Raw genomic sequence first — 21214 nt, forward strand, 5'->3', positions numbered from 1 at the left:
TGCTTTACATCATATATTTTACTCTGGATCCTATTTTTGGTAATCACAAATATACTACACTATTTTATGTGGTACTTATTACGCACCACATTTCAAACATTGTAGTTTATAATACATTTGAATGACTGTTTTTTTTTGTTTTTTTTTTACGTGCTCCGAATTGACGACCCGGTTACATAACAGCACGCAAAGAAATGCGTGCAAAGATATGGACCTTTTTAAAGTTGAAAAAATGCAAATGCATTTGCCTGGCTGGGAAAGGGATGATATGCTCTGGATATCGGTGACATTAAAAGAAGCGAGCAGATCAATAGGCGCATTTTACGCACCGCAGTTTGGAGGTGGCATTGGATTGTGCAAAATGATGCACTTGGCAAGATCCAATAAAATAGGAGGTTTAAAATGAGGGGCGATGATGTGAGTGCGTCACTGTTAGATTAGAGAGTTGAGCGTAGATTCTTCGACGCTTGCCTGACATACGTGTTGGAATTATTTGTGGAATTTACAAGTAGGATGGATAGGGGGGCATGGTGGGGGTTGTATATTTTGACTTTCTAAAGGTGTTAAACATGGAATTACACGGAGGCTACTAGACATGGTTAGCACATTGGCTGATAGGTAAGAGGCAGTGAATAGGAATAAACAGGTAATTTTCTAGTTGGCTGTCAGTGACCACCGGTAATCCACATGCTCTATGTCAAGTACTTGGATGATGGAATAGGTGTCGTTGTTGCCAAGTTTGCAGATAATAGGAAGATTAGTGAAATGGCAAGAAGTGTTGAGCATACAAGTAGGCTTCAGAAGGAATGAAATAGTTTAGGAGCATGTGCAAATACAATATTTCAAAGTGCCTGGTCATCCTTTTTGGTAGAAGAAATAAATTTGCAGAGTAATTTCTAAACGGGCAGAAAATCGGAAAGTATGATATCCAAAAAGACTTGGAAGTTCTTGTGCAGAACATATGAAAAGTTAAAATGCAATTTGCGTCGCTGAGGAAAAAGGCAAATGGAATGTTATCATTCATTTCAAGAGATCGGGAATACAAGAGCAGGACAGTGATGCTGAAGCTTTAAAGGGCACTGGTAAACCCTCGCCTTGAGTATTGTCAATAGATTCAGGGTCCACATCTGAGAAAGGATATAATGGCATTGGAGAAGTTTCAGAATAGTTTACAGGGAGGATTCAGGGAATAAAGCGGTTATCATACCAAGAGCGTTTGATGGCTCAGGGCCTGTACTCACTGGAAATTAGAAGAACGGGGGGAGGGGGTGCGAATCTAATTGATTCCATTTGAATGTTGAAAAGCCGAAACAGTGTAGATCCTCAAATATTTGTTTTCCCATCTTGAGGGAATGAGGACTACAGGGCATTGCCGTAGTATAGAGGCGCACCGTTTAAAACAGAGATGCGGAGACATTTCTTTAACGATTGGGTGGTGAAGTTGTGGATTCGTTACCCCAAGCACCTACAAGGCCAGGCTGTTGGATGTATATAAGGCAGAAATTGATAGGTTCTGTATGGAGACGTCATCAAAAGTTCTGGAAGAAGGTCGGGGAATGGGGCTGAGGAAGGGAAAAAAATTAATCTGCCATGATTGGATTCTGGAGCAGATTCGATTGGCTAATGGCCTCATTGTCTTCCAACGGCTGATGTTCGTAGGATCTAATGGAGATTTTAGATTTTTTTTAACTTCTGTATTTCTGTATGTCCAGAGATTGACATAGAGTCTAAAGAAGTGAGCTATATGTGCAGCGATGTCATGGACACTGTGCAGAGAACAGGTTAAGGAATATTTGCTGAGTTTAGGAATATTAGGACGAATAAATCCACAGAGATTAATAAATTGTTTCCTGTGGAAGGCGGGTGCAGATATTACTGTTACCCTCAGACAGATTTGCAATACATGCTTACCCTCGGGTGAATGCCGTAGGATTGGAGTGCAGGCAATGTTGTTCTGTTCTATTAAAAGGACTGAACGTATAATCGAGAAAACTTTTAAATGATGACCGTGACATGAGTAGTGGAATATTCATTATAACGTATTCTGAGGGAAAATATATATAATTATTTGCTTAGACAGGGACAAATGACGAATAGCCAGCATGGTTCCGTGAATGTAAGGCGATGTAGAACCAATCTCACACATTTACGTGGAATTTACCAGGAAAGTTCCTGATTATGTATGAATTTGACGAGACATTGGCTCAGAAACAGAAACTACAGAGTGGTGTTTGATTGTTGCCTCCCTGCCGGAGACCAGTATTTAGTGGCGTGCTGCAGGGACCGATAATTGGATCCCTTGAGCTTGTCATCTTTACCAACCATTTGGACAATAATGTGAAAAACTGGATTGGGAACTTTCTGGATAGAACCAAGAACAGGAATACAGTAAACAACAAGGAGGACTAACAACGGGGTCTGGACAAGCGCGAAAAATAAAGGGAAATGGGGGTGGAATTTCAAACATACAAATGTGGATTATTGCACTTTGGGAGGAGCAACCCAGGTGCGGCATACAACGTGAGCGATTGACACTGACGAGTGTGGTGCAACAGTGGATCTGGAAACATAATTATAATTCTGGAACGCTGCAGCACAAGCAAATAGGGTCGCAAAAATCATTTGGCACAGTGGTGTTCATTAATCAATTCAGTTATTGGAAAAATTGGATATCAGGTTGTAATTCCGTAAGACGTTGAAAAAGTATAAGGTGAAGTATTGTTTGAAGGTTTGGTCACCTGAGAGCAGAAAGTACGTATGTATGTATGAAAGGGTGCAGAGAAAATGAGCAAAGCTGCTGCCAGCTCTTGATGACCCGAGTTATAGATAAAAATTGAAAATGATAAGACGCTGATCGTATACATTTGAGGAGTGCGACCTATGCACAGTTATGAGGGGTATAGGTGGGGGAAATGCAAGCAGGCTCATTTCGCTGTGATTTGGTGAGATGACAACTAGATGTTATGGATTAATGGTGAAAGGTGGGAGGCATCAAGGGAACTTGAGGGGAGATTACTTCGGACGGTGGTGTGGATGTGCAGCGAACTGCGGCCTAACCTCTGCATGTCTGTTCGAATTCAACATTTTAGAGAAATTAGGATAACTACATGGACGAAAGGGATTCTGGAGGGCTATGGTCCTGGTGCCGATGAATGAAATGAGTCACCATAACGTTTCAACATCTACTAGGTTTTATTCTATGTGGTATTGTAGATTAAAGCAATCATTGTTGATGATGGTTTATCATAATACAATGCAAAGTACGGACCCGTAAGTCTGGATCTGCTTTCTTAAGAGTTTCGAAGAAAGTTTGACTTTATTCAAACATAAAATTTCCAATGTGTAGATATTGTCAATACTTGTAGAGTTCAATTGCATCGAATAAGGGGAAAACAGTCATTCATAATTTCCAACATTCGAGAACACTCAAAGCTGCTGCGCAGGTTGACTCTGTACTTAAAAAGCATACAGTGCATTGGCCTTAATTAATCGTGGGACTGAGCTTAGGAGCCGAGAGGTAATGTTGCCGCTATAGAGGATCCTGGACAGACCCCACTTGAAGGACTGCGATAAGTTCAGGTCGCCTCACTACAGGAGGAATGTGGAAAGATTAGAAAGAGTGCAGAGCAGATTCAGAGGGAGTTATCTGGATTGAGCAGCTTGCCTCACGAGAATACGTTGACTGAACTCGGCCTTTTTTCCTTTGAGCGACGGAGGATGAGAGGTGACCTGATAGAGGTGTATAAGTTGATGAGAGGCATTGATCGTGTGGATAGCCAGAGGCTTTTTCCCAGACTTGAAATGGCTTGCACGAGACAGCACACTTTTAAGGTGCTTGGAAGTACGTACAGAGGAGATGTTCGAGTTAAACTGTGTTTTTTTTTACGTAGAGAGTGGTGAGTGTGCGGAATGGGCTGCCGGCGACGGAGATGGAGGCGAATACGATAGGGTATTTTAAAAGTTTCCTAGGCAGGAACATGCAGCTTAGAAAAATAGAGGGCTAAGTTAACTCTAATAATTTCTAAGGTAAGGAAATGTTCGGCAAAGCTTTGTGGACGAAGGGCCTTTCTTGTGCTATACGTTTTCTATGTTTCTATGTTTCTATTTTCTTGTCTCAGATAATGGCAAATCGCCAAAATACTGTGCTGCCGTGGTGGCGGAGGCAAATTATTAGATATAGAAACGTAGAAACCGTGCATCACAATACAGACCTTTCGGCCCACAATGTTGTGCAGAACGTCTACTTACTTTAGAAATGTACTAGGGCTACTCATAGCGCTTTATTTTCCGTAAGCTCCACGTACCTATCTAGGAGTCTCTTATACTACCATATCATTTCTGGCCGCACCACAGGCGGCTCATTCCAAGCACTCAACACTCGCAGCGCGCAGACCTTCCCTCTGATATTTCCTCTGTATCTATTTCGAAGCACCTTAAAATTGTGCCCTCTCGAGTTAGCCATTTCAGCACTAGAAAAAAAGGCTCTGACTATAGACACGATCAATGCCTCTCCTCATCCTATACACCTTTATCTGGTCACTTCTCATCTTCCGCCGCTCCAAGGAGAAAAGGTGGAGTTCGTTCAACCTATTCTCTTAAGAAACGATCCCTAATTCAGGCAACATCCTTGTAAATCACGTCTGCACTCTTTCAATAGTTTTGAAATCCTTCTTGTAGTGAAGTGACCATAACTGAGAGCAGCACTCGATGCGGGGTCTAACCAGGGTCGATATAGCTGTAATGTTACCTCGCCGCACTTGAACTCAATCCCACGGTAGATGAAGGCCAATGCACCGTAGGCTTCTTAACAGCAGTGTCAACCTGTGCAGGAGTTTTGAGTGCACTATGGACTCGGACTTCAACGTCCTTCTGATCCGCCAGATTGCCAAGTCTTACCATTAATACTACATTCTGCCATCATATTTGTCCTACCAAAATTAACCACCTCATACATATATGGGTTGAACTCCACCTGCCACTTCTCAGTCCAATTTTGCATCCTTTCGAAGTTCTGCTGTAAACCCTAACAGCTGTACACACTATCCACAACATCTCCAACTTTCCGGTGGTCAGCAAATTTACTATCCCATCCCTTTACTTTCTCTTCCAGGCCATTTATAAAAATCATGAAGATAAGGGGTTCCAGAAGTTCCCTGAGGCATTCCCACTGGTCAGCCAGCTCGATGCTGAATATGACCCTCGCTGGTGGACAAGCCATTTCATGATCCGCAAAACAAGGTCCAATTGGTAACATGACAAATGCCTTGCTGAAATCCATATACACTAAATCCACTGCTCTACCTTCATCAATGTGTTTAGTCACATCCTCAAAAATAATCAATCAGTTTCGTAAGCAACGACTTGCCTTTTACAAAGCCATGCCTACTCTTCCTAATCATATCATGCCTCTCCAAATTTTCACAAATCCTGCTTCTCAGGATCTTTTCCATCAGCATAGCAACCACTGAAGCAAGACTCACTGGTCTGCAATTTCCTAGACTATCTCTACTCCCTTTCTTGAATAAGCGGACATAATCGGCAACCCTCCATTCCACCGGAAAGTCGCCCATTCCCATTGATGATGAAATTATTATCGCCGAAGGCAATCACTTCAATCGCGTATCTGAGCCTGCCTTACATCACATTGGGTCCCGGAGACTTATCCACCTTGGAGATTTCCATAATTTCCAGCACATGTACTTACGATGAACGCATATAGTTATCTTCAAAAGTAAATGAGAGCGAGGGAGAACTGGCACGGAGGATATGAGACCAGAGTTTAGCCGCCATAATCAGCCCCAATAGTCGGAAAGGCTCGAAGGTCGTGTAGCCTTTTTTATGTGATATTGTCCTTGTGTGACTCTACCTTCCATCTCTCTTCCCACATCATTATTCGCTCATCTTGAAAAAAGAGTAGTTTAACACCAGCTTGGGTTTCTAGATCAGGTCCAAACAATCATTGAATAAAAACGTGTTTACACTCTTCCTTTGGAGAGCTGTGTTGAGCTGCAATCGTTTACTACTCCTTCTTCACTTAGTTCTGGATGCCGATTCGCGATTCTGATATCCACACTTTATCTGCTATGTATGAGGCAGTTCTGATCTATCAAATGTGGTGTTTCAGCATGAACTGTTTGTGGGTCAACATTCCTTACAAATAATATAGCCCAGGAATTAATTTCTTCTGGTCACTGGACAATTAGTTTCCTGCTGCTTCTCAAGCTCAATTATAAGGAACAATGCCAGTTGTTAAGCATGCTCATCTGCTGTACTTACACATCGATTTTATACACTCAGCACGTTTCATGTTTCTGCAGATCCCACGAGCGGTTTGCTCAGAACCCTGTCGTCCTGGAACAAGAAAAGTCAGTCGGAAAGGTCAGCCGATATGTTGTTTTAACTGTGCACAGTGTACTGGTGGTGAGATCAGCAACGTGACTGGTAAGTGCCGAAGTGTGCGGGAATGCCAATCAATTCTGCTGTTCAGAGCTCACAGAGATTTTCATTTTAAATGCTTATTTTCCCAGATTCCACGGATTGCATCAAGTGTCCTTTGGAATACTGGTCTAATCAAGCAAACACCGAGTGCATTCTTAAGAGGGTTGAGTTTCTATCCTTTGGAGAAGTTCTGGGCTTTGTATTACTGACTCTTGTTATCGTGGGAGTGTGTTTTACATTGGCCACCGCTGCTATTTTCTACCAGCATCGAGAGACGCCAGTGGTTAAAGCCAATAACTCCGAACTCAGTTTTCTGCTCCTATTCGCCCTTCTGCTTTGTTTCGTTTGCTCGCTCGCATTCATTGGACAACCATCCGGCCTGTCCTGCATGTTGCGCCGCACGGCTTTCGGGGTTGTGTTCGTTCTCTGCATTTCCTGCATCTTAGGGAAAACCATTCTTGTTCTGGTTGCCTTTAAATCAACTCGCCCCAATAGCAGAGTAATGAACTGGTTTGGCCCGGCGCAGCAACGGTTGGGCATATTCGTCCTTACCTCTTTGCAAGCTTTACTTTGCGTTGTCTGGCTAAGTGTGTCACCTCCCTACCCCCTGAAAAACATGAACCATTACAGAGACATCATTATTCTGGAATGTGACGTGGGATCATTGATTGCTTTTTACTTAGCGTCGGCCTATATTGCTCTGTTGTCCATTGTGTGTTTAGTGCTAGCTTTCCTTGCCAGAAAACTCCCGGACTGTTTCAACGATGCCAAGTTCATCACCTTCAGTATGCTGATCTTTTGCGCTGTTTGGATAACTTTTATTCCAGCTTATGTGAGCTCTCCGGGAAAGTACACTGTGGCGGTAGAGATGTTCGCTATATGGGCATCAAGTTTCGGTCTGCTCGTTTGCATTTTTGCACCAAAATGTTACATAATCTTACTGAAACCGGAGACTAATACAAAAAAACATATAACGACGAAAGAGATTTCACCGTAACGACCAGCAGTCCCGATTACCATAATTTCAACCATGTACGTAACCCTCGTCCAATAAACGTAGTTTTGAATCTTTGAACTCAGGTTCTATATTTATTTCAATCTGCTGTTAATATTTAGGTTGTATTATTCGGGCGTGTAACAGCGACTATTGTAAGAAGTAATTTGATGTCTGACATCTATTTCTGTTTTATTTCCTGATTAATTTTACCAGTTGAAACTTCGCCTTCGCCAGAACTATTGTCAATGTTACACAAAACACCTACAGACCTCAATCAAGTTGAAAATTATTTATGTTTAAACATCGCAACGTTTGAAATTAATTTCATTCTTCAAGTCAATCTAGACGTTGGTCACATGTATTTGAGCGACCTTAAAAAAATCAGCATCAGTTCTTCATACAGTCTTTGATACGCTGCAGTGGTGCATTGGTGATCCATGACTCTGGTTTCAAACCCAAGAGTTTTGAACCAGACTGTTTTGGAGTCGGTGCACACTTTTAAATCAACTTTCAAAATTATATATATTCACATATACTTCAGTGGAGAATAAATGTGACAGAAGTATTTGATAGCGAATGGAAAGGAACCAAAAGGAACCACCACTCTGCTGGTTCATAATGCTTGCTATAGTAAAATATGACTAAAATAATAACATTGTTGGGCTGAGTCAATGAGCATTTATGAAGGGGAATCATATCACTTGTGAATATTGAAGCAAAGTATTCATTTAGGACCTCCCCATCCTACGCCGCCTGCAGGCACATTTTGCCCTCTTTATCCTTTAGCGGTCCCACTTTCGTTCTCGTCATCCTGCTGTTCTTCACATACGCATAGAACGCCTTGGGGTTCTCTTTAATCCTACATGTCAAGACCTACTCATTTCCCCTTCGAACTATCCTAAGACCTTGCTTTAGCTCCTTCCTGGCTACCCTATATTTCTCATGAACTCTTCCTACTTCCTACTTTTTTATTTCTAACATATGCTTCCTTTTTCCTCTTGACGAGTTGCCTCACCTGTTTCATCAGCCACGGTTCCCTGTTCCTACCTTTTTTTCCTTGTCTCAGTGGGAAAAGCCTGTCCTGAACCCCGTTGAAGTGGTCCCTAAACTTCTCCCACATTACTTTTGTGCTTTCTCCTTTGAACACCTGTTTCCAATTTACTCTCGCTAGTTCCTGCCTCATCCTTCCCCAGTTAAGCACTTTACCATTTCGTCTGATTTTATCAGTTTCAATAGCTATGCTGAAGCTAAGGGAGTTATGGTCACTCTCACCAAAATGCTCCCCCACCAAGAGGTCAGTCACCTGACCATGTTCAATACTCTGAACTAGGTCCAGTATAGCCTCTCCTATCGTCGGCCGGTCCACATACTGTGTAAGGAATCCTTCTTGAACACACCTGACCAATTTAGCCCCATCTATCCCTCTTGCACTGAGGAGGTGCCAGTCTATATGAGAGAAGTTGAAATCACCCATAACTACTACCCAGTATTCCTGCACCATTCGAAAATCTGTCTGCTTATCTGCTCCTCGGTGTCCCGATGGTTATTTGGGGATCTGTAGTCCACACCCAGCTCAGTGACTGATCCCTTCCTATTTCTGACTTCCACCCAGACCGACTCAGTGGACACTCCCTCTGCAGCGTCCTCGCTTTCTATAACCGTGATGCTATATCTGACCACCAATGCCACTCCCCCCTTTTCTACCTCTAATCCTACTCTTTTTAAAACACCTGAACGCCAGGACCTGCATCATTCAATGCAGCCCTTCCTCCAACCAAGTTTCAGTAACGGCCACAACATCGTAGTTCCACGTACTAATCCATGCTCTAAGTTCACTCTCCTTGTTCCTAATACTCCTAGCATTGAAATAGACACATTTCAACCCCATTTAACTGGCTACAATTATGTTTCGTCCCCTGCCTGTCATCTCAGAACTCAGTAATTATGAGTTCCCATCAATCTCATCTTCATCAATCAGGGTAAAGTTGAAGTAGAGCAGGCCTGAGTGCTGGACAATGTGGAGATTACGGAAGAAGTATTGCTGGATCTTCTTAAAGACGTCAAGATTGTTAAATCCCTAGGGCCGGGCTTAATACACCCCAGGTCGTTGTGGGAATTGACAGAAGAGATCGCTGGAGCATTAGCTATGATCTGTGAATTCTCTTTGGCTACAGGGGAAGTACCGGAGGACTGGAGAATGGCAAATGTAGTTCCCTTGTTTAAAAAAGGTAATAGGGAGAAACCAAGAACTATAGACAGGTGAATCTTACGTCGGTGGTCTGCAAACTACTGGAAAGGATTCTGAAGGATTGGATCTACGAGCATTTGGAGAAGTGCAGTCTACTCATGGATAGTCAACATGGCTTTATGAAGGGAAGATCGTGCCTCACGAACCTGACTGAATTTTTTTGAAGAGGTAACAGAAGAAATTGATGATTGTAGGGCAGTGGATGTGGTATACATGGATTTTAGCAAGGCATTTGACAAGATCACTCACGGGAGACTCATCCAGAAAGTCATGAGGCATGGGATAAATGGAAACTTGGCTGTTTGGATAAAAAAAATTTAAAAAGGTAAAAAAAAGCAGAGGGTAGTTGTGGAAGAAAAGTATTCCGCCTGGAGGTCGGTGACTATTCGAGTGCCACAGGGATCTGTCCTGGGACTCCTGCTATTTGTTATTTTTATAAATGACCTGTATGTAGAAGCGGAAGGATGGGTGAGTACGTTTGCGGTTGACACGAAGATTGGAGTAGTTGTGGATGGAGCTGCAGGTTGTCGAAGGTTAGAAGAGGATATAGACAGGCTGCAGAGTTGGGCAGAAAAAGAATAGCAGATAGAGATCAATCCGGATAAGTGTGATGTGATGCATTTTGGAAGGACAAACCAGAAGACTGAGTACAGGATTAAAGGTCAATTTTTTACACAGAGTGTTGTGAGTGCCTGGAATGACTTGACAGGGATGGTGGTGGAGGTTAAAATATTAGGGGTATTTAAGAGACCTTTGGACAGGCACATGGATGAAAGAAAAATAGAGGGTTATGGGGTAGTGTAGGCTTAGTTCATTTTTTTAAGGATTATATGGGTCGGCAAAACATGGAGGGTTGAAGGGCCTGTACTGTGCTGTAAGGTTTTATGGTTCTATGGCTCAATGGTTCCATCGATGTAGTTATAAAGAAGGCAAGATAGCGGCTATACTTCATTAGCAGTTTGAGGACATTTGGCATGTTAACAAATACACATAAAAATTTCTATGGATGCACCTTGGAGAGCTTTCTGACAGGCTTCATCACTATAGACAGCCATTGAAGTTGCATCGGCCGTTGACCTATTGCGACGATAGGCAAATTGCAGTTTGCAATTGGTTTAGAATAGTGCCATTCAGAGCATTGTTCATCACTCTTTGGTATTTCGCTCTTGTGAAAAGGATCGAAAGAAGCTGCAGAGGGTTGTAAATCTAGTCCGCTCTATATTGGCGACTAGCCTACAAAATAGTCGGGACATCTTCGGGGAGCTGCGTCTCAGACAGGCACCGTCTGTTATAAAGGACCTCCAGCACCCAGGGCATGACGTTTTCTCACTATTACCATCAGGTAGGAGGTACAGTAGCCTGAAGGCACACACTCAGCGGTTCAGAAACAGCATTTTCCCCTCTGATATCCGATTGCTAAATGGACATTGATCCCTTGGACACGAGCTCACTTTTTAAATATACAGTATTTCTGTTTTTGCACGTGCTTTACTCCATACAATATACGTATGCTGTAATTGCCTTATCTATTTATTCAGGTTTTTTTTTCTTTTTCTCCTCCATGTTATGTATTGGATTGAACAGCCGCTGTTATGTTAACAAATATCACGTCACCTGCCAATGATAATAAACATGATTCTGATTCTAATTTTCACTTCTCACCATTTTCCACGCAACATAACAGCAAGTATAAATGATTGAGCGCTTTCGCTCCACTCCTAAGACGTAAGATGATTAAAAAGTAGTTGTGGAAAATGGAAGAAACCGGGATAAAGGAGTTCCCCTACTCCTACTTGCTGTTATGGATTCGATTTAAGAGTCTTTGGGGTTCATGCCGTTTGAACTTGTTTTTGGTCACAAAACTAGGGGAACATTTATCGTACTCAGAGAGCAGTGGTCAGATCAGGAAGTGTGTATGAGCGTGCTTAGTTATGTTTTGGATTTCAGAGACCGACTTAACAAAGCTTGTGACATTGCGAAGCAGAATTTACAACACTGTCAGATAAATATGACGCAGTGGCATGACAGAAAAGCGAGAAAGCAGATATACCGCGTTGGAGATAAAGTCTTGTGCTGTTCCCCTTCCTTAGCAACCCCACTTCAAACGAGATTTAGTGGACCGTATGAAATATTTAAGAAAATTGATTCTTTGAATTATGCTATTAGAACTCCTGACCGGCGGAAGGGTTCACAAGTCGTGGACGTAAATATGATGAAGCGTTACCATGACCCCGAACCAGCACCTTTAAGTACTGTTATGACAACAGGAGAAAATGTGGCCCCTGTTACTGGGATACCAGATAATTTTAAAGAGCTCACTGTAGTTTCCACATGACTCGGAAAAGCTGTATTTATTTTTTGAAAAAAATATTGACAGAAAGAGCCATCATTTTCAGCCAAGGCAGCAAAAACAACTGCAGAGCTTAATTAACAATTATAAAGATTTATTCCCTGACATTCCAAGACCGTACAAAGTTGTGGTGCATGACGTAATTGTAGATGGAGTCGATCCCACAAAGCAGTACCCTTACAGAATGAAGCAAGACAAAAATAAAATGGTTGACGAAGAGATTGAATACATGCTAACAGCCGGCATAATTAGGCCATCCACTTCAGACTGGGCGACATATTGCGTAATTGTTCCTAAAACGGACGGGAGCATGAGATTCCGTACTGACGACAGAAAATTTAATGCAGTAACTAAGACAGATGCTCATCCCATCCCAAGAGTGGATGACCGTATTGATAGACCGGGGACCGCTAAAAGACTGACCTGTTTAAAGTATACTGGTGTGTTCTTTGACAGACAGGGCTAAGTAAATCTCATGACACCATCTGCACAGTTTGAGTACAATCCTGTATCCTTTGAAATGAAAAATGTCCCAGGGACGTTCGAAAGGATAACGATTTCTGCGATTCAAAGTTTAGAATATACCGCTGTTTATATTGATGACTTTTTATGGAATGAGACCTGGGAACTGGGAAGAGCATATCTCAGCAGTAGAGAAACTGTTTGAGAGGCTGTCCAAGGCAAATCGCATTGTAAACCTTGCTAAGAGTGAATTTGGCCACGTCACTGTCACGTACCTTGTCCATTTAGTAGGACAGGGCCAACTGGCACCTGTGCAAGCCAAGCTTCAGGCTATTGCTGAGGGTCCCGTTCCGACAGGCAAGAAAGCGTTAAGGAGGGTTTTAGGAATGGTTGGGTATGACCGTAAGTTTTGTAAGAAATTCGCAGATACCGCTCTTCTCCTAACGAAACTCCTAGGGAAGAGTGAAAGATTTGCGTGGACTGACCTTTGCCTGGAGGCAGTTGAACGCCTGAAAACCATCCTGCGTTTTCGCCCAGTGGTCAAAGCACCTGATTTCAATAATCATTTTCGCTCGCGGTAGACGCTAGTGATGAAGCTGCTGGGGCAATATTGTTGCAAGGGGTGATGATGAAATTGAGCATCCCGTAGCTTATTGCTCAAAGCAAATTAATGTGCATCAGAAGAATTACTCTACTGTTGAAAAAGAGTTGTTTGCACTCATTTTAGCTTTGCAACATTTTTATGTCTACATGTGTCCTGCGCAGAAACCGCTTGTGGTTTACACGAACCATAATCCATTAGTGCTTCTGTAAAAAATGAAGGATAAGAATAGAAGGTTACTTGATTGGAGTCTGATCTTGCAAGAGTATGATATGGAAATAAACCATGTGAAATATACTGACAATATTATAGCAGACTGTTAGTCTAGGAGTTAAGTTTGAGTTTGTATTGCTTTACTATGTTAACTGATAATTACGCATGTATTGCTTTAAGCTGTATAATCAGTCGTTAAGACAAGAATTTTACTGCTTCATCAACATTTTTCTTAAAAGGAGGGAGGTGTGAAGAAATCTGAAGAATTATTCTAAGTGGTCTGTTCTTTTAAAAAGAGAGAGAGGGAGCGAACAGCGTGTGTGCTATTTCAGCAACGGAGAGAGAGAGAAAGACTGTGAGTTCCGTTGATAACTGAAAGGCGGAGCTATATGATGGACAGTTCGTGTTCAGGGTTTGCGAAATATATACAAGGTCAGTTGGTTTTGTATTCAGACAAGACCGACACCAAGGAAGGCACTGGTTGAGCTTTGTGTGCCCACGACAAAGGTGGGGTTTTCTCACAGTGTGCACAAAGGGGTGACCGGTGGAATGCCGTCGGTTTGTTTAACCCTTTCCTGGGTTGATAGCGGTTCCATGTGAAAACGGCAGCCTCTTGTTGTGGTCACAGTCAGTGACTGTAAGTTTCGGAAAATTCGACCAGGAGGACGACATGGAAGATCAACGGCATGGCACTGGGAAAACAAAACAACTTCCACTGTCTCTGTCCAACTCTACTCAATTCAAATTCCAGAACTGAACTGACTCCGTACCGTATAACCATACGGTTGTATCATCTAATCAGCTGAGCAGGGAGAAGCTTGGGAACTTTATTGACTCACTTATATATGCATATACTTTGCAAACCTGTTTACCTTATCTTGTTTTATTTTTCTTTATCACGTAGCTATTAATAAAATAGAGTTTATAATGGAAGGCTCAGACCCCAGGTGTGTCCATTTCTGCTGGTCTTTTTTAACTCGTTATGGGGTACGTAACACTGTTCTTTAATGAAATTAACAACATTTAAATCCTGAAGCAAAACAGAATTGACAGCCATTGTCTAGTACTGAAAGTTACATCACTTAATTTAAATAACAGTTGCAAACGCACATTATAAGAAATGGCGATTGCATTATACTCAGAGGCAGTGACAGACGAAACTACTCGAGAATGAATAAAGAAGTTATCGATTCTACAGTATTATGATATACATGAGAAAGGAAAGAAAACTATTTATCACTAGGATGCAAACAAACGATACGTTTATAAAATTCCCGAATTAACTAAAAAGGAATTAATAAAAGTCGAAGATTTGTTTGGAATTACCTGATTGGGCGCAGACCTGTCTATCATAAGATTCAAACAACAATTATAATCCCCGCCCATTGTTAACATAAATTCATATAGATTGGGAAAAAAGACAAATAAATGCTTAAAGAATTCAAGATTGTCAGTATTTGGTGCATAAACATTAAACAAAGGCACTTTTTGTTATAAAGTTAACCAGTAATTAATAGAAATCTACCATAGGCGTCTGAGATTGTATCATAATGAACTAATGAGATCGAAGGGTCTATAAAAATGGAAACTGCTTTCATTTTGGTCGATTAGTTTGAATGAAACTGTTGCCATTTCCAAAACCTAAACAAAAAATAGCTGATTATCCCCCTTGCTCACATGAGTCTCCTGCGATAAAATATTCTGAGCATTCAATCTATGACAAACTTTAAAAATCTTCATCCTTTTAATTGGATGATTCAAACTGTTCGTGTTCTGTGAAACAAAGGTAATAATACTATCGAATTTTCTTAAATAAACCATAAAGGGTTATATAAAGGGTTAACCATATTGCAAAGGAAACTCATGAAAAAAGAAGAGGGAAAAAGTTTAAAGAGGAACCGGAAGTTACGACAAATCAGACATTTTTATTCTTTCAAATCAGCTCAAATGAAAAAATACTGAACTGAAAATAGCCGCCCCCCTCCCACAAAGCCCCGAAAACTGGCCAAAAGGCAGCCAGATAACTACCTAAGAACCTCCCAACCCCCATCTCTCCAGACAGCAAGTCTCCAAATTAAAAACAAAATTTAAAAAAAACACTCATAGTCAAAATATTGCGAAAGGGATGCCAAACGCAAGTGAAAAAAGCAACCATTTGCAGACCATTTTAAAAGATAAACTCTTAAAAAATGAAGCAGAATACAATTTTTTTAAATATTTCAGAAAAAAAACAAATAATCACCCAGTCAGAGACTTAATAATTTTCTAAAACGAACAATTAAAAATTAAAAAAATAAAATAATAAATGAAAATGAAGGGAACTTTAACATAGAATCATAATTAACCACCGTAAGCCAAAACAAAGTACCGGAAGAATCAACCCAAGGGCAAAGCTCTACAAACTTAAAAGTCCGAATCTATAAGCTGGTTGTTAACTAATAAACCAGTTGTATACAAACAAAAGGGAACGGTAAGCTTATTAAATATCCGAGCTCAAACAATGTTCCTCTAGAAATTGTTGTGGGTCGTCCACGGATTTAAACCATTTAAACGATTTAACGGGTAAAACAACTCTTAACCGAGCGGTGTATAGCATAGCCGGTCGGAAATTCCTTTGATATAATTCCGACCTCACCGATTTAAAACGCAATCTTTCTTGCATTACCTCAGGACAATAATCTTCAACCAGACGAAGCTTAAGAATTTGATATTCACTTATTCATTTCCGCCGAGTAATTCGAATTAGGTGCTCCTTAGTACTCCTTAGTGAAATCGAACTTTCACAGGGCACGGTTTTCTCTCTTTAGACGGTTTTGATCTTAATGCCCGATGCACACGGTCGAGTACGGAGGAGAAGAGAGGACCTCCGAGCCAAAGAGTTCCATTAAGAATTGAGAAAAATATTTAGTAAGGTCCTGGCTCTCAACGTCTTCATGAGTCCTAATATTCGCAATTTCTGTTTGCGATGACGACTCTCTGAATCAATAATCTTGGCTTTAAACTGCTCCAATGTAAGAGTAGTCAAATTTAATTACTTTTCCAAAGAACCCAGTCTGTAATCTCTCTGTTTCCCAGCTTCAGCAATGTCTGACATTTGCCGTTGCTGTTTTTCGTCCTCTTTTTCAAGTGCTATCAGTTTACCTTCTTTCTCCTTTAACATTACTTCCAAAGCAGAGAATCTCTTATCAAGTTTTTCACCCAATAAATTCGAGATAGCCTGCAAAGTGAGTTGAGCCTGTTTAACTTGTTTGAAAACACCTTCTTTCTTCCCGTTTCCATTACTGTTAAGGTCCGGTCCGGAGCCCGCATTCCGGTTCTTGATCCGGTCCGCGGACACAGGACTCCGAGTCATGTAGCCGTCCCTCCTTTTACCCTTAAGCCCAAATAGGATCATATTGGCTTAAGGAGGTGCACCTGAGACCTATTGGCTGGCAGGTGTATATAAGGCGCCCTGGGACTGAGTCTAGTTGGTGGGTCGTCCTGTTCCTCTGTTTGTCTTGTGCCTGCTGTTCCATCCGGTTTGCGCTGTTCTCGCCGTTGCGCTGTTCGCCTGGCTATCCCGTCTCGACCGCGGCTTGAAGTACCCACTGTTAATCATCTAGTTCTGTAAGTCCGTTCTTGTAGTCACCCTGGCCCGAACTCCCTTCCGATCCCTTGCCTCCGTCGGATAAGCAGGCTGGACTGCCGTTGCCCGACGGGGGGAATGTGACCCTTTCCTACCCCTCTCCTACGGCAGTTTGTGCCCCGCAACCTGCTCAGGTGCTCCGCGACTTACCCAGGTCCCCGTGTTCCTGCCTGGGAGGCGGACCCCGGCCAGGAGCTATGCGGCCCGCCCTGAGGACTCCGAACCTTTCCTACCCCTCGCTTCCGACGGGTGGTGCCCCGCATTCTGCCCAGGTGCCCCGCAACCTTCCCAGGTCCCTGTTTTCCTGCCTGGGAGACCGGGCCCTGTCCAGAAGTAATGCAGCCCGCCCGGGGGCTATCCTCACAGCATTCCTTGTCCCCGTAGACCATCCTTTAGCCTCGCCAGGGTCCTGCCTTCGCCATGGACTCCAGGGTCCTGCCTTCGCCATGAACTCTCTGAACCCCAGGATCACCTTTGCATGCCACGGTCACCGCATCTTGTCCTATCCTTCAGTTGCTCCTGTCCTGCGTCCTGCATTTGGGTCCAGTCTCCACGTCCCTTTGTGACAATCACCTATTTCCTTGCTTTCGATTAATACATTTCTTGCACTGGAAGTCATTTCAGTCGAGCAACATTCAGAATTCAAACATATCAAGATGTTAAAGAAACTTTGATATGTATATTTATATAATAAAAGGGTGATAAGGAAATTGAAAAAAATGAACGGGGCAGAGCCAAAATGTGACCTGCTCCATCTAGCGCCGCCAAGAGAGTCCTCAATAAATACGCATTCGTTACTGGTAACCCGGTGGATTCCCACCACTGCTGAACCTCTGCATTGTCCATGTCAACGTATCTTAATCACCTTACATAAAACAATTTAACAGACGCTCAAACACAACTACCGAACCAATGTTCATGGTCGTCAAATAGCATCCAAGAAAATCGATGTAGGATGCTGACCCACGAATGAAACGCCCCTGAATTAGTTGGCCACGTAAGCCTGCGAAAGATACACTCCGGTCCTGCCAACTCCGTGATATCGAGACGGTTCTCCCATGCAAAATACTGGTTTGTGCGAACGGTGTGTAACTTGAAACCTTGTTACAATCCAGAGGCAGGAAATAAGAGACAGCTCACTGCATACGATTAAAGGAATTCTATTTATAAAATCGAAGTAAAGGGATCGCAGTTAAAGAAAGAAAAAAACACAAAAATTACATCGGTTACCATTAGAGCGTCATCACGGCCTATGCTTTCCTGCCTGTTCTTTCAATACAAATATATTCATTTGATGTTAAGTTCTTATCGCTGACTTTCTTTCAGCTACGGCTCAGTGCTGCCAACAAAATTATACCGCCAAATATCTAACTTCACCAAAATTTCTTCAACCTTATTCCGAATGTTACGTTCATTTATATACCACATAGGTAGTGCTACATTCTTCTCTCTAATGATTTTTCCCTCTGTGGTATAACATCTCGATGTTCTGTGTGCAGCTGTACCCAGTCACAAGCTGTCCATCCATGCGTTCGTATTACATAATTCATCATCTACTTGAAATCTTGCTGGCTCATCGTCTGCTCTTTCATGCAGATTCCAATCTCCCTACCATATTACTTGAAACCACTCACAATAGATCTAGTATTGCTGCCCGAAGGATATTAGACCCCTCGGATACGGATGCAACTCTTCCATTTTCTGCAGGTCACACCTGCTGCGGAAGAGATCCAAAAATCTGAATCCCTGACCTCTGCTGCAAATCTTTAGTCATTCGTTTATCAGCCACCCCATTCTTTTCATATCCTCACTTACCATATGCCCGTGATTACTGCATGTGAGGTCCCACATCTAGCTTCCTTCGAAACTCTCTGTATTATGATTTCAGGACGACCTCTCTTGTTCTACCCATGTCGTCAATACAAATATGAAGCACGACTTCTGACTGATTACCCTCCCTTTTCAGGAAATTGGGAATACGTTAAGCAACAACACATACGCTGGCACCAGAGCGGCAAATGAATATCGGTGTTTCTTTTTCTCTTCCAGATTCGCCTACATAGAAACAGAGAAAAGCTACTGCAGAATAGAGGCCGTTCGGCCCACAATGCTGTGCAGAACATGTCTTCAGATTTCAAATTACCTAGGGTTACCCACAACCTTCTATTTTTTTTTTAGTTCTATTTACCTGTCTTGGAGGCTCTTAACAGAACCTATTGTTTACGAATACACCATCGTCGCCAGCTGCCCATGCCACACACTTAGCACTTTCTGCGTAAAAATCTTACCCCTGAAATCTCCTTGGTACCTACTTCCAAGCACATTAAAACTGTGCCCTATAGTGCTAGCTATTTCAACTCTGGGAGAAAGACTCTGCTTCTCATCATTTTATACACCCCTGTCAGGTCAACTCTCATCCTCCGTCGCCCCAAGAAACAAAGGCCGAGTTCACGCAGCCTATTGTCATAAGGCATCCTCCCCAATCCAGGCAAAATTCTTGTAAATCTCATCTGCTCCTTTTCTAAGCTTTGCACTTCCTTCCTAAATTGAAACGATATATATCTGCAGCATTCGCTGTCGGCCTCTAAACTCAGTCCCAGTATGCTTTCTTAACACAGAGTCAACCTGCGCAGCAGCGTTGAGTGTTTTATCGACTCGGACCCTTAGATCACTCGGATTCTGCACACTGCCAAACGTCATACCGTTAATACTATATACTGTCATTATCTTTGACCTACTAAAAATTAAAAAAAAACACCTCACACTTATCTGGGTGGAACTCCATCTGCCACTTTTCAGCCCAGTTTTGCATCCAGTCAATGTCCCGCTGTAACCTGTGTAACAGCAAATTTACTAACCGATCCCTCCACTTCTTTATCCACGTCATTTATAAAAATTACTAAGAGTAGGGATCCCAAAGTAGATGCCTGAGCCACACCACTGGTGAAAGAGCGCCATACAGAATATGACACGTCTACAATTCTGGGTCAACAAAGTATTGTCCCCTGGATCCCATGCGTTATTACTTTCTCAACAAGCTTTGCATGTTTTTTTTTATCAAATGCCTTGCTGAAATCGATATCCACTACAACTACTGCTCTACCTTCACCAATGTGTTTCGTGACATCCTCATAAAAGACACGACCTTCCTTTGACAAAGCCATGCTGACTATTCCTAATTATATTATCCCCTCCAAATATTCATAAATCCTGCTTCTCAGAATCCTGTCCATTAATTTACCAACCACTGAAGGAAGTCTCACTGATCCACAATTTCTTGGGCTATCTCCACACCACTTTTTGAATGATGGAGCAACATCCCTAACACTCCAGTACTCCGGAACCTCTCCAGTCGTCACGTCCCACAGTAGCTTGGTGCAATCTCATCCGCTGACTTATCCACGTGATACTTTCCAAAACCTCCAGCACATGCTCTTCCTTAATATCTACATGCTCGAGGTTTTCATTCCGCTGTAAGTCATCCCTACAATCGCCAAGATCCTTCTCTTAGTGAATACTGAAGAAGATAACTTATTAAGCACCTCTGCGATCTCCTCCAGTTCCATACAAACTTTCCCACTGTCACACATTATTGGTCCTATTCTCTATCGTCTTATCCTCTTGCTCTTGACATATTGCAGAATGCATTGTGTATTCCGTAATTCTGTCCGTCAGGCCTTCTCGTGGTCCTTTCCGGCTCTGCGAATTTCTTTGTTAAGCTCCGTCCTGTTAGCCTTATTATTTTCTAGATCACTGTGATTATCTAGTTTTTGAACTTTTCGTAAGCTCTTTCTCATGGCCCCTTCTGACAATCCTCCAGCTTATTCTTAACCTCAGGAATTGTGTCTCAATCCCCTCGTTCAGTTTCCAAGCATTCTCAGGTTCCACTAGCTACACACACTGGCTTTCCATCGGAAACTGCAGGATAAAGACCCTGTGATAACAACGAGCTGCCAGTTCGTTGGTCGACTCCGGTGTAAGTAACATCGTTTCATGGTTCTTTGAACTGTTCATTCTAAGTCTAGTATCGCCCCGGGATTCTCTCCTAGATACCGATTCCACGCTCGCTACGTCAATAACGCCTCACGACTCTGCCTCCGCGCCGATGTTCTGCACTTGCTTTCGTCCCCGGCTCCGCACGTGTAACAGGTCATAATGGCAGAGACAGTATTTCCGAGATGACTACCTTTCTGGTCCTGCTTCTCAACTTCCTTCCTAACACCCTATAGACTGCTAACAGGACCTCCTCCCTTTTCCTGCTGATGTCGTTACTACCAGTA

At 42.4% G+C, this 21214-nt stretch overlaps 1 protein-coding gene across 1 annotated transcript in view; it reads left to right on the forward strand.

Annotated features, from left to right (window-relative positions):
• LOC140724655 (vomeronasal type-2 receptor 1-like) overlaps window positions 1-7435 on the forward strand; it is a 71125-nt gene extending 63690 nt beyond the window's left edge. The window contains exons 9-10 of the mRNA XM_073039080.1: window positions 6318-6441; window positions 6528-7435. Of these exons, the coding sequence (XP_072895181.1) occupies window positions 6318-6441; window positions 6528-7435 (1032 nt within the window). The remainder of the gene's footprint in view (window positions 1-6317; window positions 6442-6527) is intronic.
• Window positions 7436-21214: the final 13779 nt, after the last annotated feature.

This window comes from Hemitrygon akajei, chromosome 3 (assembly GCF_048418815.1).
Source record: "Hemitrygon akajei chromosome 3, sHemAka1.3, whole genome shotgun sequence".
Taxonomy (NCBI): domain Eukaryota; kingdom Metazoa; phylum Chordata; class Chondrichthyes; order Myliobatiformes; family Dasyatidae; genus Hemitrygon; species Hemitrygon akajei.